Here is a 17060-nt window from a genome sequence, read left to right on the forward strand (position 1 = left end):
TCATAAAAAATGAGACAATTTATAAAATAACAAACAACAATATCTCATCAAAAGGTATAAACAATTAAAACCGAGATATATGCAAGACACAAACCACTTTACTCCCCCTCAAATAGTATACTCCCCCTGAGTAACTAAACCAAAACAATATTGAAACAATAAACAATAAACACAATTAAGGGTTAGCAAAGTGTAGAACCGATCGTCACAACCATAAAATTTAACCTAAATACCATAGTTAGCGGTAAGCAGGGTCGAATCCATAGAGAGCAAGACTAACAACCTAATATATATTTGAGTAGCGGAAACGAAATTGGTAATTTTGATTAATTAAACTAAACAAACTGAATGCAAATAATAAAAGCGTGAAATTAAAACTAATGAAGACTTTATAATAAAAATGTTGTCGCTACGGTTTTGATTCGACACGAGACCAACTCACACAATTCTCCTCTACCCTCTACGATCCCCTAAACCTACAAGGCAAGGTAAATCAATGAAATGACTTTCCGGCACTCTAGGTATAATCTATCCTGTCTCACCTGATCACTCAAGTTCGATTGGTTAAAGACTATCATTAAATGCCGATAAATGCTACAAGACAATACCACTAGTTGGTACACGATTAACAAATACAATTTGTCAACACATATCTTCCAATCAACCAACTTCACAATAAATGCAACAATAGTAGAAATGAAATTAAATCCGAACACAACTCAATTACAATCGATGCGAAGTAATGAAAAGCAATATTCATCATTTAATTATCTCAAACCAACGTTTATCATTCAACAAGTTTTATGAAAATATTAAATCACAATGGACAACTATATTCATCACAAATTATGCTTAAACCATATTAAAGTATTGAAATCAAACATGAAACGAAAACAAATATAATTCGAAACACAATACTACCAAATGTCCTACAATCGGGCTCATCCAACTAGTCGAGAGCTGATAAGGAGAGCAGTGGAGTCAATCTCGATCTCGTCTACGCCGTAACAGACAACCTGGAACTCAGCCGCTCATGGTGGTGTCAATGGAGGCTGGAACTGTGGAAACGAAGCTGATCATGGCGGAGAGGAAGTAACCGACAGCGATATGATGCGAAGAAGGGGCGAAAATGACCAACGGAAAGCCCAGAATACGAACAGTCACACTCACCGGAAAACATCCGACAAATGGTGGCGAAAATAAAATCCGAAGGTACCCATGGAAAGCTCTAGTGATGGGGAGTTCAGATCAGGTCCTGGGGAGATGAAGGGTCGCTGGAAATGAGAGAGATCGCGGTTGAAAGGTGAAGAGGTGTGACGGTGGTGATGGCAGATTCTAATGGTTTCGACGGCAGATGAAGCTTGGAATGGATAGATCCGACCATGGGGAAGCTAGATCGACCACCAGGGAACCCAACTGTCACCAAAAAATGGTGAAATCACGGCTATAATGCGAAAGGCTGCGGCGGCGAAACGCGTCTCACGGTGGTGATTTGCGATTGTGTCAATGAGATGATGATGATCGGTGGACGAGGAAGATGAAGCGTCGCCGACGATCGCCGAAAAAGAAGATGAACAGTCATAGGAAAACTAGATGAACAGCACCCCTGTAATGCGACCCTTCGTGTTTTTTTTATACACAGTGAAAAATATTACTTTGGTCCCTACATGATTGAAAAGTGACAACCCTTATAAATATGACAGTTTACCCCCTAAACAGCATAAATGAGACAAAATCACCCTTAATCCATAAACCATGACCTAATATTAACTCATACCCTTTCCAAAATTATTCCAAACAAGTTATATTCATAAGAAAAATATTAGGAAGCGATTTTCGTGAATAAATTCATAAATTCTTTAATTATCTCAATATGATTTCATATTAATCACACATAGGGTCTTTTTATCATCAAAATAGAGTCACTTTCATGACTCTAACACAAAGATCACAAGAAAATTTGTTATTTGCACATGAAAGAACAATATTAAAAATAACAAAATGCACATTCAAAATAACAAAGATACTGCAATTTATAAACTGAACATTAATAATCTTAAAAGTTCAAAATAAAAAAACCAAATAGAAATTTTAAAAAAGTTTAGTTTAGGGATAGGAAGGTGATCACTTCAAAACTCATAGTGACCACTACATCACAGGCAGAGGCAAATGAGTTTTTGAGACAACTTTTCAGCTTTTTACTCCCCTTCTTTGTTCATAATTCTTCATCCTTTGTGCCTGTTTGATCTTCTAACAAGGAGAGTTCTTCTAGTAGTAGATTTTGTGCATCTTTTTGCTAGGGCAATCACTTAAGGCTGAGTTGGAGGAGTTGTAGTGGTGTTTATAGCCAAAAGAGGGCCAACTGGGGTGACCACATTAGTTGGCGCACACCTCTTAGGTGATCACATCAGTTGACACTTCTTAGGTGGTCACATCAAGTGGTACTTCTTCTTTAGTGAGTTGCACATTCAGATCAGAAGTAGCAACGATGTCAGCATCCTTGATAGAAGTATCAGCAGCAGCAACATCATCCTAAGTGGAAGCTTCAGCTTCATCATCAGTAGTAATGGGATCAACATCAAAGTCTCCTAACGCTTCCAATTCTTCGGAAGGATCAGGCAGCGGCTCCTCTTGAATTGTGCTAATGTCTTTAGCCTAATTGTGAGCAGTAGAACTAGGGGGAACATTTGTAGCATCTGGATTTTGAGTTTGAGAAGTAGAAGGCACCTCATTGACAACTTTATCTTGGACTTAAGGGACATAATAAAAAACAATCTTCTCTAATTCTTTTCCCAAGGCAGCAGCTCTTGTTTCTTTCACTAGATCTAAAGTGTCCACATGAGCAGTAAGTTGGTATGGAAATCAACCATTTTCTTCTCCATTTGCTGCAAAAAGTCAAAAATCCTAGACTCTTAGGTGTTAATCGTAGCAGAAGCTGCTTGAGAGGATGATGGAACATCTATGATAGGAGCAATAGAGGAAAAAAAATCATTTGATTGTCTTGGAGGAGATCTTCCTTACTTTGAGATGAACTTGATTTGACTGCTTAATAGGACCAGAGGAGTCAACAATTCAATAAATTAGAGATGGAAAAACTAAGGCTAGGGTCTTGCCTTTAGTCTCAGCTGCAGTCTTGATGGATTGGTAAATCAGGGAAGATAAGTCAATATTTTTCCCTTTGACTATACCATAAAGAAACTGAGCATTGTCTTGCCTAATGGATGAGTTGTGCCTAGAGGGTGACCAGTTTATAAGGGCAATTTTGAACAAAATCTTGTGCAAAGGAGTGAACAAGTTTGCAATAGTGTGACCACTTTTGGCCCAGGTGGTCACAACTCCACTAGTGAGTTCACTGGCTAAATTTCCTAAATCTTTATCAGGATAGTTAAATCAATAGCCAATTCAACAAGGGGCAAGTTCAAGTGAGTCCTAATTACATCAAGAGTAAAATCGATCCAAGTTCCCCTAACACGGATTTTGCTTTTTTTTTTTTTTTAAATTCAGTTCATTCAGATCTTTCCTAAAGTTTGAATAAAACTTTTGGACGAATCCTTCACATGGAGCAACAAGGTGAACAACAGTTCTTGTACATTTTCTTTTAGACACAAAACGAGCAATTTTAAGAAAATTAGACAACTAAACATGTGATTCATAGATAATAGGCTTAAAAACATTGCTATCTTTAAACTTAGATTTAACAATGGGAGAACCAAAAGTTTTGTGTTTACCTATGCCCTCAATTTGAGAAGTTTTTCTCTTTCTTCTTGCCCTTGGATCACTTCGATTGAGTTAGTTTGCCCTTGGATCACTTCGATTGAGTTAGTTTGCCCTTGGATTTTGCAGGAGACGCCTTTGTTTTCTTCAATTGGTTGATTGGTTGCTCATCAAAGGATGACGAATTCGTAGTTGATGAGCTAAACACAGATTTCATCGCAGTTGGAGAGTTATCACTTGAAGATGCGGAGTGGTCATCATTGGCTCATGAGGTCTGACCAATTCTTGATCTTTTCTTTGACTTGACTGCTCGTCGAATATCAGCAATGAAATCCTCTTGATGAGCCATGAGAAATCAACAGATTAGATTTTTCAAAGAGAGTGGAAGCAATGGAGGTTTTTGAAGAAAATAGATTGATAGCACAAGTAATTCAGTGAAAGAGAAAAAGTTAAAATGGTAACTCTTTATAAGGTAAAATCGTAAAGAATTTTGGGGCTTTTAAATCAAGCCGTCACTTAAAGGCACGGTGAGCACCTTAAGTGCAAGGTGCACACACTAGCATCACCAATGTCAAGGTGATGACCGCACTTAAGGAGTAGGTACACAACATAAGAAGATAAAAATTTTAATCATCAGGTGGTGACACAAATGTCAATGTGAGCATTTAAGAAACAATTTAGAACATCACAGCAAAAAATGACGACCTAAAAGACTAAAGAGATCACCATAAAACAAGCAAGTTAGCACATGAAAACTTAATATGGTGACTTATAATCAAAGGCAGTGGACAAAAAACACTTTAAACTTTGAAAATAATGGCAACATGGTCATAAGATCAATCCAAATTTTCACAAGATTTAAGAAGACAAGTAATATTGATCTGATTAGAAATAAAAAAAAAAAAAATCATTTCTTAACCTATGAAAGAAATGCATAAGGAGTATCTCATCGATTAAAAAATTCACAACTTAAAGTGATCACTCCTTTAAGTAAAAAATGAGCAACAAAAGCAAACATTCTTAATCATGTGTGTGAAGTGTCCTCAAAGGGTGAGTTTGACTCATTGGTCGATTTAACAAGAAGGCAACTCCCCCTTCCCTCATGCCTTTTTTTCTTTTTGAATAATTCTTTTTCTTTTGAACTTAATATCAACAATTTTGCTTCTTTTTCATATAAAAGAGATTAATGGGCATAACTCTCAAGAGGTAACCAAGTGTAGTTTTCACACTTGCAAGTAGGTAGCTCTCTACATGGTAGATTTTTCAAGGACATAGGGGTCTTTACATCCTAGAAAATTACTCAAGTATAACTATTACACTACACACAAGGTAGCTCTTTCACATGGTGACAAGAAATATGCATTAAGCACTAAAAAAAATGAAAGAAAGCCGTTATACTTCTTAGGTGAAAATCAAGGTGGACACATCACTTGCCACTCATATTTCAAAGAGAGAATCAAATCTTTTATGACTCAACACAAATCATATAGACTTGTATTTTTTTTTTTAAAACAAGGAAAATATGCTCTCATCACTTATTTAAAGATAAACTCTACTCAAGTTGAGTTAGCTCAACGGCCTCTCTCAAATTCACAAAAGTTTGAAAGTCTAGAGCCTTTGTAAAAAAAATTAGCAAGTTGAGATTCGGTGTTCACATGAGCCAGGGTGATCACCTTATCTTCAACTAAGACTCTAATGAAATGATGCCTAACATCAATGTACTTAGTTCTAGAGTATTGAATTTGATTCTGTGAAATGTTAACTGCACTTGTATTATCAAAGAAAACAGTAACACGTTCTTGATCAAAACCATAGTCACTCAATATTTGTTTAATTCACAAAAACTGTGTACAACAACTCCTGTAGCAATATATTTTGCCTCGGCTATTGAGAGAGAGATAGAGTTTTGTTTCTTGTTGTACTAAGTTACCACGTTGTTTCCAAGGAAAAAGCATCATCCAGAAGTACTTTTCTTGTTGTCCAAGCTTCCAACCAAGATAGAATTAGTATCGAATGCAAACCATAATCCAAAGTCAGTTGTTCCTGAAACATGTTTCATGATTCTCTTCAAGACAGTAAGATGAAGTTCAATAGGATTAGCTTGAAATCTTGCACAAACACCTACACTGAAGCACAAGTCAGGCTTACTTGCAGTTAAATACAACATGCTACATATCATGCTTCTAAACAATTTGTTATCTACCTTCTTCCCATTCACATCTTTAGACAGTTTTAAGATAGAGCTCATAGGTGTTTTAGCATATTTTGCACTTTCAAGATTGAAACGTTTAAGCATGTTCTTTGCATATGTTGATTGTGATACAAACAAACCACTATCAAATTGCTTAATTTGAAGACCTAAGAACATGTTTAATTCACCTACCATGCTCATTTCAAACTCATCCTTCAACAAGGTTATAAACGTTGCTAATGTTTCTTACTTCGCTCTTAATTGAGTCGGTTTTTGTGAATAGTGGTTGGTTGGTCTTAGGTTGTATTGATATGTTGAGTTTTTGCCTTGGATTTAGTCAAAGTTAGAAGGTTTTTGATGTTACAGGGCTCGCCGGGGCGAAGGATACTCTTCGCCGCGGCGAAGAGGTGCTGAAGCCACGGGGGGAAGCTGCTGAACAGTTTCGCTGCGGCGAAGGAAGCTTCTTCGCCGCGGCAACGTGTCGGTTGAAAACTTTATTAAGTTTTAGATATTTTTTTCCCTTGGGTACTATTTGACCATTTTACCCCAATTAGCAGGAAAAGTGGGGAGTAAAATGTAAGGAAATTTCATGGAGAATATGTTAGTATGGGGGTGTGTTTGTAAGGAATCAAATGATATAGATGGAATTTCTAAGAAAGAGCAAGGGCAAAATGGGAAGAATGAGTTGTTAAGAGATATTTAAAGGGGTTTAGTCTTTGAGAACCTTTCATTTTCCTATTTCACCGCCTCCTTCATTCTCCTTCATTCTCTCAAATTCCTTCAATCTTCCAAGGATTTCCAAGAGCCTTTTTGAGTAACTTTTAGTAGGGTTTTAATCTAAAGCATCCTAAGGTAAGGATTCTTGCTTTAGATGAGAGTTTTATTATGTTTTGATTAGAGTCTTATGTTGTGGTTGTTGGTTAAGTTGTAGAGAAAAGGCAAGCTCCCAAAGGAAAGAAGAAGTGTTAAAGAAGCTTTTTCCCCATAAGGTAAGTAAATTCAATATAAGTTGAGATTTAAGAACTCTTTGAGTAGAGTTATATATATATATATCTGTGTGTGTGTGTGTGTGTGTGTGTGTGTGTGTATTCATTAGATTTGTTGAATGAGATGAATGAGATTAGTAGTTATAAATGAGTAATACACATAAATTGAGTTATGAGAAGTGTTTTATTTGCTTGATGTTGGGTTGAGTTTGATTGAAGTTGGAGGAAGTTTTGAGCAAGCTTATGGAAGTGTTTTTTCTTTTGACAGGAAATTTAGAGTTTATGAGGGAGTTTCCTCCCATTTGGATGATTAAAGAAAAGAGAAAAGTTAGAGTTAGAGTAGAATTTTATATGCACATGAGTTGTATGATGAAATGCTCAAGAGAAGCATAAGTAAGAGTAGAAAGCCTTAATTTTTGTTACATGGCATAATTGCATCCCATAAATGTATTAATGAGCATGAGTCATTTATGTGCATTAACTATGCATTAAGTATGTACTAGAGAAGAGAGTAGAGAAAGAGTAGAGATTTTGAGTTTAAGCTACTCTAAGAGTAAAGAGAAAGAGAGAATAAGAACTATAGAGTAAAAGCTAGAGTAGTGTTAAACAAGAGAATAGAGTAGGTTGTGCGATGGGGAACCTGTGAGTACAGGTAGAGTATTCCCGCATGTACGCCGCATAGAGAGAGCGGCAAGAGTATCAGAGAGAGAAGTGGTGTAGCCCGTAGAGTACATGTGGATGAGGGCTATACCCGAGTTTACCTGAGAGATTCTATGCACTCACATGGCCAAAGGTTCCGAATCCATACATAACCAAGTCCGATTGGCTAGAATGAGTAGAAGTCACAGGGAGTAGGAGCGAGTCCCAACCGTGCCTCCGGTCAGATGGGGCCATGACTTACTAGAAAGAGAGTTAGTAGAAAAGAGTTATGAGAAAGAGAAAATAGAGAGTTGTATAAGAGAAAGAGTCAAATAAAATGGTAGGGAAAGAATTAGAGAGAAAGTTACGGGGACATTTGAGTAGAGGGTTTACTTACTGAGCATTGTTTTGTGCTCATCCCGTTGTTCCCTATGTTTTTGCAGGTTCTAGATGAGGACACAGTCGGATGGACATCGGCACACGAAGAGAAATGGCTACACTGTCCACCCTATTTTGATAGTTTTGGCATATGATACAAATCTTGTATATATTTGTATAAAGAATACATAGGTTTAATAAAAGAAAATTTTGGGCCCAACTTTTTATGTTATTTTTACATGTACTTTTACTATGCATGTTTTTATGAGAATGGAGTCGTTACACTTACAATTGTGTGTGTAAAGTGGAACCAAAACTTATGTTATCAACATAAATTTGAGCACAAAGAAACTCACCATTAACATGCTTAATGAAAAGAGTTTTATCAACATTACTTTTTCCAAATTTGTAATCAAGTAAGAACGATGCAAGTCTTTCATACCATGCTCTTGGAGCCCGTTATAGTCCATGCAATGCTTTCTTTAGTTTGAACCCATGATTTAGTTTGTATGGATTTTGAAATCTAGCAGGTTACCCCACATATACTTCTTCCATATGCAAGCCATTAAAAAATGCACTATTCACATCTATTTGGTAGAGCTTCAACTTTAAGCAACAAGCAACTCCCAAAAGAAATTGGATTGATTCCAACCTTGCTACTGGAGCAAAGCTCTCATCAAAATCAATCCCCTCAACTTGTGTGTACCCTTAGGCAACAAGTCTTGCTTTGTTCTGAACAATATTTCCAAATTCGTCAAGCTTGTTCTTAAAGATCCACTTTATTCCCATGATATTGATCTTTTCAAGTTGAGGAACCAAACTCTATACATCATTTCTCTCGAATTGTTCAAGCTCCTCATGCATGGCAGTGATCCAGCACTCATCTTCCAGAGCTTGTTTTGCGTTTTTCAATTCTGAAAGAGAAACATAGCAGAGGTGATTAATTTCATTAAACCTTTTTCTTCTTGTAACCATTACCTCTTTAGGATTTTTTATAATAGAAGATGGTGGATGAGCTTTCTTGATCCAAGTGGGGGGATATTTAGTCTTGGGAGTTCTTCTTTGAGTGATTTCATCTGTTAAATCAACAGCTCAATTCCTTGTCTTTGAGAAGCAGATCCATGTTGAGCTGCAGTGGTGCTCACTTCAGGTTCTGGGGTAGTCACTTCATCTTTTGAATTTGTTACAGAAGGAGTCACAGTAGACACTTCATCATGATCAGTGGTCACCTCAGTAGAAGCAAACGTATCATCATTTTCATCATCTTGTGAAAAATGTGAGTAATCTTTTGGATCAGAAAAAACCACATTAAAAGATTCAATGATACGATCTGTTCTTATGTTAAAATTTCTATATGCCCTACTATTAGATGAATACCTGAGAAAGATTCCTTCATTACTCTTAGCATCAAACTGCCCTAGATTGTCTCTATCATTTGAGACACGGCACTTGCAACCAAAAACATGAAAATACGAGACATTTGGTTTCTTACCTTTCCACAACTCGTATGGAGTTTGAGATGTACCTTTCCTTAAGAAAATTCTGTTCAAGGTGTGGTATATAATGTTGATTGCCTCGGCTCAAAGTCTTGGAGGCAATTTCTTTGCATTTAACATTACTCTTGCCATCTCTTGAAGAACTTTATTCTTCCTTTCCACAACACCATTTTTTTGTGGTGTCTTAGGGACAGAAAATTCATGCCAAATGCCCTACATATCACAGAAGTTAGAAAAATTAGAATTTTCAAACTCCCTCCCATGATCACTTCTTAACCTCATCACCTTCTTAACACATCAGTTTTACTCTACCTGTAACCTTTTCACAAGACACTTAAAGGCTTCAAATGCATCAGATTTTTCTCTTTAAAAATCAACCCATGAAAATCTAGAAAAATCATCAACACAAAACATAGAATATATCTTTCCACCTAAACTTTCAGTTTGCATTGGACCCAAGAGATCCATATGAAGAAGTTCTAAAACACGTGAGGTAGTCAAATGAGATATAGTTTTGTGAGAGCTCTTAATTTGATTATCTTGTTGACAAGGCCCACAAACTTTACCTTTGGGAAACACAAGCTTCGACAATCCTTTAACAGCATCCTTCTTGGAGAGCTTTACGAGATATTTGAAATTCATATGTCCAAGTTTCATGTGTCAAAGGTCAACACAATCTGATTTGGTGCTTAAACAAGAAACATTGTTAGACAAAAGATAACAACTATCATTTTATCTCTTTCTCTCAAGCAAAGAAAAACCATTAGCATTCAAAACTTGACACTTATTTTTTGAGAATTGAACAACGCAATCTTTGTCACAGATTTGACTAATGCTAATAAGATTTGCCTTTAGACCTTCAACATAAAATATATCATTCAATATTAGGAAACTGGGAAAAAATAATAACTACTTTTCCAAGAATCTTACCCTTTTTCCCATCACCATAGGTAACATGACCTTCTTCCACAAGTTCAACATTAATTAATAAGGCTTTGTTACCTGTCATGTGTCTTGAACATCCACTGTCAAAGTACCATAAGTCATTTTGAAAAGCAAGCAATGAAGTATGGGCAACAAGATAGTTAGCACTAAGCTTAGGTTTCCACATTTTACAATTTTTAAAAAAATTGTTCTAATGTGGTGACCTGAGAGACTGAAGTAGTGACCTTACCGAATTAAAATCATTATTTTCAATGCATCTTTTCAAATACGAAATGAGTTTAAAACAGTTTGGTCTGATATGACATTTCAAATAACAGATAGGAATGAATCTTTTTACCATCAAGGTCTGATCATAACAACAACAGTTTTCTGAACTGATTCAGTGGCTTTCACAAAGGTGGTCACTTCAAGTTTGGAGGTGCTAGCACCAGGAGAGAATCCCAAACCTGTTTTATCACCAAAGATCTTCCGTTGTCTAAGAACTTCATCAAGCTTGTATGAACCTACATTTAACCTTTCAACAATGCCTTTAGTCTCAGTTAGTTCATTTAAAGCTTTATTCAATAAAATGTCCTTATTGGACATATAAGATAATAAGACTTTTATTTTGTCATTCAAAATTTTCTTATCTTCTAACAAGTGAGATTTTTCAGATTCAAGAGATTTAATTCTCTTGATGCCTTTTAACCAAGTCTCATACATCTTGTCATAAGCCTCTTGTTGCTCTTTGTAGACATCATTAGAGTCATTCGAGGACACACTATCACTGTCTTGGTTAGTCGCAAATGCTAGGAATTGTTCATTCTCATGTGTGTCATCACCCTCACTCTCAAAGTCATCACTCTCACTCAAGGTGGCAGCCATGGCTTTTCCCTTTTTCTTTAGAGTATTTGCACACTCAAACTGAATATGGACGTAGCCTTCACACTCAAAACATATGATTCTTTTATTTTTCTTTTCATTTTCTCTCAGAAATCTTTTCGAGAATCCTCATCAAAAAAATCTTTTGACAAAGGGTTGTTTTCCCTTTTTGGCCATATTCGGTTTTCTTAGCTTCTTTTTTAGGAATTTTCAAAAGCTTTTTTGTGATTAAAGCAAGTTCATAATCTTCGTTATCATTATTATTACAAATAATCAAATAGTCAAAAGTTACCTTATGCTTTAACACAAGCCCTTTACCTTATTTCTTTTCCCATCGATTTAGGCTAGCTCAAGGGTCTGTAGAGATCCAATCAGGTCATCAAGTTGCATTTCATCAAGGTTGTGGCGTTCTTCAATAGAGGTTGCTTTGGACATAAATCTTTGAGGCAAGGAGCACAACACCTTCCTAACAAGTTCAGCATTAGAAAAGATTTTACCTAAAGCAAAACACTCATTAGTGATATCACATAATCTTCCATGAAAATTAGTAATGATTTCATTATTATGCATAACAAGATTTTCATAATCCATGATTAATCTTCTTAGTCTGGTCTTTTTCACAATATCAGTTCCATGATTTTTAATTTGGAGTCTATCCCATGCATCTTTAGCTGTTTCACAATTTGCAATGTTTTTCATTTGTCCTATACTAATAGCATTAAAAGTTGCATAAAAAGCCTTAGAGTTAAAATTGGACACTTCTAACTCTTCCTTGATCCATTTATCAAGGGACTTCCCTTGACTCTCGCTAACTTCATTAGTTTTCGGTTCTTGCCAACCAACTATGCAAGCATGCCAAGCCCTCTCGTCAATAGATTTTAAAGAGGCATGCATCATAGGCCTCCAAAAGGTATAGTTGGTTCCGTCCAACAAGGGTGGTCTAGTGGTAGACCCTCTTTCACCAACAGAACTCATGATGAACAAACAGTCAGTCTGATCACACTGGACTTCGGTGGTCACCTACAAAAACGAAAGACAACAGTGATAGTACACACACAAAGGTGGTCACAATAAAAAATCCAACACAAGGTGATCACACAGCCCCAAGATGGTCACACAAGATCTGAAGCTAAAAAAAAAAAAATGCAGAAAAACGTGAAAAATAAACTAGATAAAAAAAGATAAAAAAAGGCAATAAAAACACAATCAACAAGTAAGGATCAACTAAAATAACTTTCTAGAACAAGCTCTAATACCAATTGAAAATTTTAAATTCACCAAGTGAATTAAAACTTAAGCGGAAATGATTGTTATGTTGATTTTAAGAGTTCTTTAAACATAAACATAACGCAAGAAAAATAAAATAAAGTAAAACACTCAAGATTTTGACATAGTTCAGCAAAATGCCTACATCAATGGGACCAAGTCTAGAATGAAGCTAATCCACTAGGTTTACTTTACAGTTCAATTACAAAGTCAGAGATTAAACCTCAATTGCCAAAACACCCCTGTTTTTGCAATGCTTCAATCTCTACCCTTTTGTTAAACAACGTACAACCATAGTGAGCTTACAATAACACCCAACCAACTCAATCAGTCTTGAGCTTCTCTCAAGGTACAGAAATGAAGACGCACTTTGGTGGAAGAAGCTCAACACGCTTCACACATCAGCTACAAACAACATGTAGAGAGCAAGGACGCATTCTAGGTACTTTGAAGGAAGGTTTTTTAAAGCTTTACCTAAGCATAGAAACCTAAAAAAACAAAAGAATAATTAAGAGAATTTTCAGTGTACTTTTCAAAGAGATATCAGGCTTAAGAAAAAATGCATTAGAGGAGAGTTTATATAGGTAAACAGCCGGCCAATGCAAGGATAGGTGGCAAGGAATAACTTTATTGAATTCACCTTTATAAAAGTTTATTCCAATATCAAAATGCCACCTATCAAAGAGAATAAAACTTTCTAGCACATTGAATATTTGACAAGTGTTATGGACCACACAAATATCTCATAAGAGAATAAAACAGTTCATGCATTCTAGAAGCATAACATGTGTTATCCAAATAAATCTGTCAGATACATTGTGATCACTCTAACTCATAAATAATCACCCGATATAGCAGATAAAAAACATAAGAGATGGTGGTCACTTTAACACGAGGTGGTCATACTGGAAATTAAACAAAATGATTGTGCTAAGACAAGGTGATGTGTTCATAGCAAGATTAAGAGTTACCAGTCTAGATTTATAAGTTGACAAATAACTTACAAAAGGGGTTGTTGGTAAAGTTTCCTCTGATGAAGCAACCACAATAGAGCTTGATAACTTTCCTAGTAAATTATCAACAACAGATAGAGAAACTGTAACAAGAGCTAAAACTTCAGTCATAGCAAAGATAGAATCAAAACAATAAGCAAAGTTCCGATTAAACCAAACTTCTTTGTTGGAGGTTGATTGTGAACTTGTAGAATCACCATCTTTAAACAAGCAACAATTAAAACCATCTTTAAAAGGAAAAATAGTTTCATTGAATTTTGCTTGCTTGACAATGTATATTTTCCGTGAAGAAGAGAGACACTTATACCTTTTATGAGCAGGGTTGTACCCTATAAAAACACACTTTTCAGTGTAGTAGGAGAGTTTGTGTTTTTGGTACGGTCTTATGTAGGGATAACAACAACAACCAAATAAGTTGTACTGCACTTAGCAACATGTCTAAACATAGTCTCTGAGATAGTAGAGAGTAGCCACCTCACCAAAAGTTGATCTATCTTCTTCCAAGAGAAATAGTTAGGGTTCGGCTTCTTTACTGATTGACCAGTATCATCATCTTTTTTTATCAAGAACATTGAAGGACAAGTCTTTTCCCCAGTCACAAAGCTATCGAGTCCATGTGAGGTCAATACTGCTAAGACTTGCGATCTCCAAAACGTGTAATTCTTTTCTAGTAGCTTTAATGAAATAGAAGGAAGTGTGGGTGGAATGCTTGAAGTTGTGAAATTCATGAATCCAGTGTTCATATCTGTTGATCTTGAGGTGAAATTGATTGAACCAGAGTTTAGATTTTCCATAGACGTGAGTCTAGGGCTCTGATACCATGATGGAATTTGCTAGAACTAAAAGAAAAATCAAGAACAAGTAATTGGGGAAGAATACTGTTATTTCATTAACAAACTATTGTGAAACAAAAGCGACTATTTATTATTTAGCCAATAACTAAAACACAGTGTTTTAGTAATTACTTTACATTCTTGCATTTTAACTCATTCAAGTCTTTTACATTTTACAAACTAATGACACACTTTTACCAACTAATATGAAGTAACACAACCTTTTAACAGATCTTCTACTCTTATCAACAGATAGTTATTATATATGAAATCAATAGAAAGAGTTTCAAGTTTGAATATGCTTCTCATGGAATTCCAATCTCTTGACACTCTTATACTTGCATTACCAAAACGAAAAGACAAATTAAGATGAAGAAGTTAGGATTGTTGATTGTATATATCACACTTCATATAATTGAGTCTTAGAGAAAAGGGAAATTTAGCACATAGCATGAATCAGGTTGCTCTACTGACTTGCATGAAATTTAATTTTCTTTATATATATATATATATATCCTTGTCTTCTTTATAGCTTCTTTGATTAATATCAATGATGCCATTTTAATTTAAAAGTTTCACCACCGAAGTTTAATTTGTAGGCTTTCTTATCAAGTAATAGATTCTTCATGTTCTGTTTTACATGTCAAGAATCCTTCAGGCAAGAACAGTTTGAAATTAAATATATGGTTTAATTCAATGTATATCTCAATCGAATACGAGGCTCTCTTTTATCTTCGTATCAAAATCGACAAAGAAATAATAAGTGGCTCAATTTGAGCCATTCGTCAAAAACCTACTTAGGGTTTGAAATTAGAGATATAGCCAGCGTGATTTCTTAAGGCTATATAGGTTTTAATTTTTTCAAACTTAAAATTTTAAACCGAAATCCCAAGATCTTTTATACAACTCTAGACAACCTAATGACAAATTAAGTACCAACATTAACAAATTATTTTGCTATTTTACAATCCAGTCTTACAACCCCAATATAGTAGTTCGTAATTATGCAGATGAGATTCATTGTTAGACATGTAGAATCTATTACGAACTGATTAATTGCGAGATGTTAAGTCGAAGTTGTGAAAAAAGTTTATGAGATTGGATTATAAATATATATAATATTACCCTTTATTAACACATAGCTTTCATTGTGAGAATACTATTCTCAAGATACATGCTATATGTGATTACAAAGTAATCAATTTTTGTTTGTCTGCACAATGTTTGTAACATTGTGTTTACAAAGTAGTCAGTTGACCTGAAAACATGTGAAACATTTTGTCCTATTTCTTTAAATTTTCGGATTCCAAAGTCAAATTTGGAGTCATATTCTATCTCCCATGTTTTTCAGGTGTCTTCAATAATCAACTTAGTACAAGTCATTTTCCTTAAATAAATGTAACAGATGAAAACTTCTAAATAAACTCTACAGTATATCAAAGTTTCAAACCAATAAGTATTTTCTTTCCATTTCAATTAATATTTTCACTGTTTAACAACATAAATTGAATAGGAATATATGACGTAAGAGTATCTGATAAACGCATTTGATACACTATGTTATTGGTTTAATGTTAACAATGTCAATAAATAAGATGGTCTCTCCAAATCAGATCTTCTACGATTTGAAAGTAACGTTATTTTCTGTATTTTAGAAGTTTTTTTCTTCAGGATTCTCTCTAAATCTAAAATGACTATCCATCATACAACTTATATATATTTTCTTGAATAAACAGTAATATTATGTGTTTATCATATGGATTAAAAAAATAGTATAAATAAATAAGTATTGGATGTGATACTAGACGTTTTGAAATTGAAGTGTATCTGTGTATGATTACACGATTCTATAATTTCGGATTAGACATGACACATGAAAGCAATGTTATTTCTCTATATATTCAAAGGTTTCATTTTCTTATAAGTAAATTATGAACTTAGACATATCTATGATTGTAACATAGCATAAGTTGGCCATTTAATATTTTTCACTGCAAGTATCACGAGTGCATTCGTTTTTGCCGCCCATATGCTAGACTTGAAGGATGGGGCTTAATAAAATTGGACTTGTAGGCAACGTTTTCACATTAATACCCATGTAAAGTTAGGATTATTTATTTCTATATTTATTCTCTTCCATTAACTTGGATTCTCCTGTTGACTGCTAATTATTAACGACCAGTAAATAATATTGGAAAATTAAATTAAAATTTTAAGTTATTATAGATTAAACCAGAAAGAAATTAAATTAAATTTGTCTTTATATATAAAAATGAATAAAATTGGACTTGTACGGCATCGATGGAGCAAAATTCTTCATTTGTCGTGGCATTGGAAAATGAAACATGTAAATTTTTTATTCAAATTAAAAGGCAGATTCGTTAATCAATAATTGAAGTTAACAAAAAAGGTTCCAACAATTCAATTATTATCTTCAATAGATCCCAACCTTGAGACCGAAATTGATTTATTGAACTAGATGTAGGGCCATGTTGTTTCTTGAGATTGTTCTTGATTAATCAATATCTCCTTCTCTTTTACCATCAAAATAGGATAAAATCATTAACCTTTAAAATTTGGCATAATTGCTATTGAATTATCGATTGAGATTGAATCTAGTTTATGTCATTTCAAATACGTATTTATTGTATAGATTGTATTGAATTTTAGCTACTCAAAATATATTCATATTAAGCTAAAAATTACTGTCACGATATGTTAGAAAATAATAATAATAA

General features: G+C 34.6%; 1 protein-coding gene across 1 annotated transcript; it reads right to left on the minus strand.

The window, feature by feature from the left end:
* Positions 1–5668: 5668 nt before the first annotated feature.
* On the minus strand, positions 5669–6100 carry LOC116135516 (uncharacterized mitochondrial protein AtMg00810-like). Its single transcript, XM_031421227.1, has one exon. The coding sequence runs from the start codon at positions 6098–6100 to the stop codon at positions 5669–5671; it is 432 nt and encodes a 143-aa protein (XP_031277087.1).
* Positions 6101–17060: the final 10960 nt, after the last annotated feature.

The sequence above is a fragment of the Pistacia vera genome, unplaced genomic scaffold (genome assembly GCF_008641045.1).
Source record: "Pistacia vera cultivar Batoury unplaced genomic scaffold, PisVer_v2 Contig300, whole genome shotgun sequence".
Taxonomy (NCBI): Eukaryota; Viridiplantae; Streptophyta; class Magnoliopsida; order Sapindales; family Anacardiaceae; genus Pistacia; species Pistacia vera.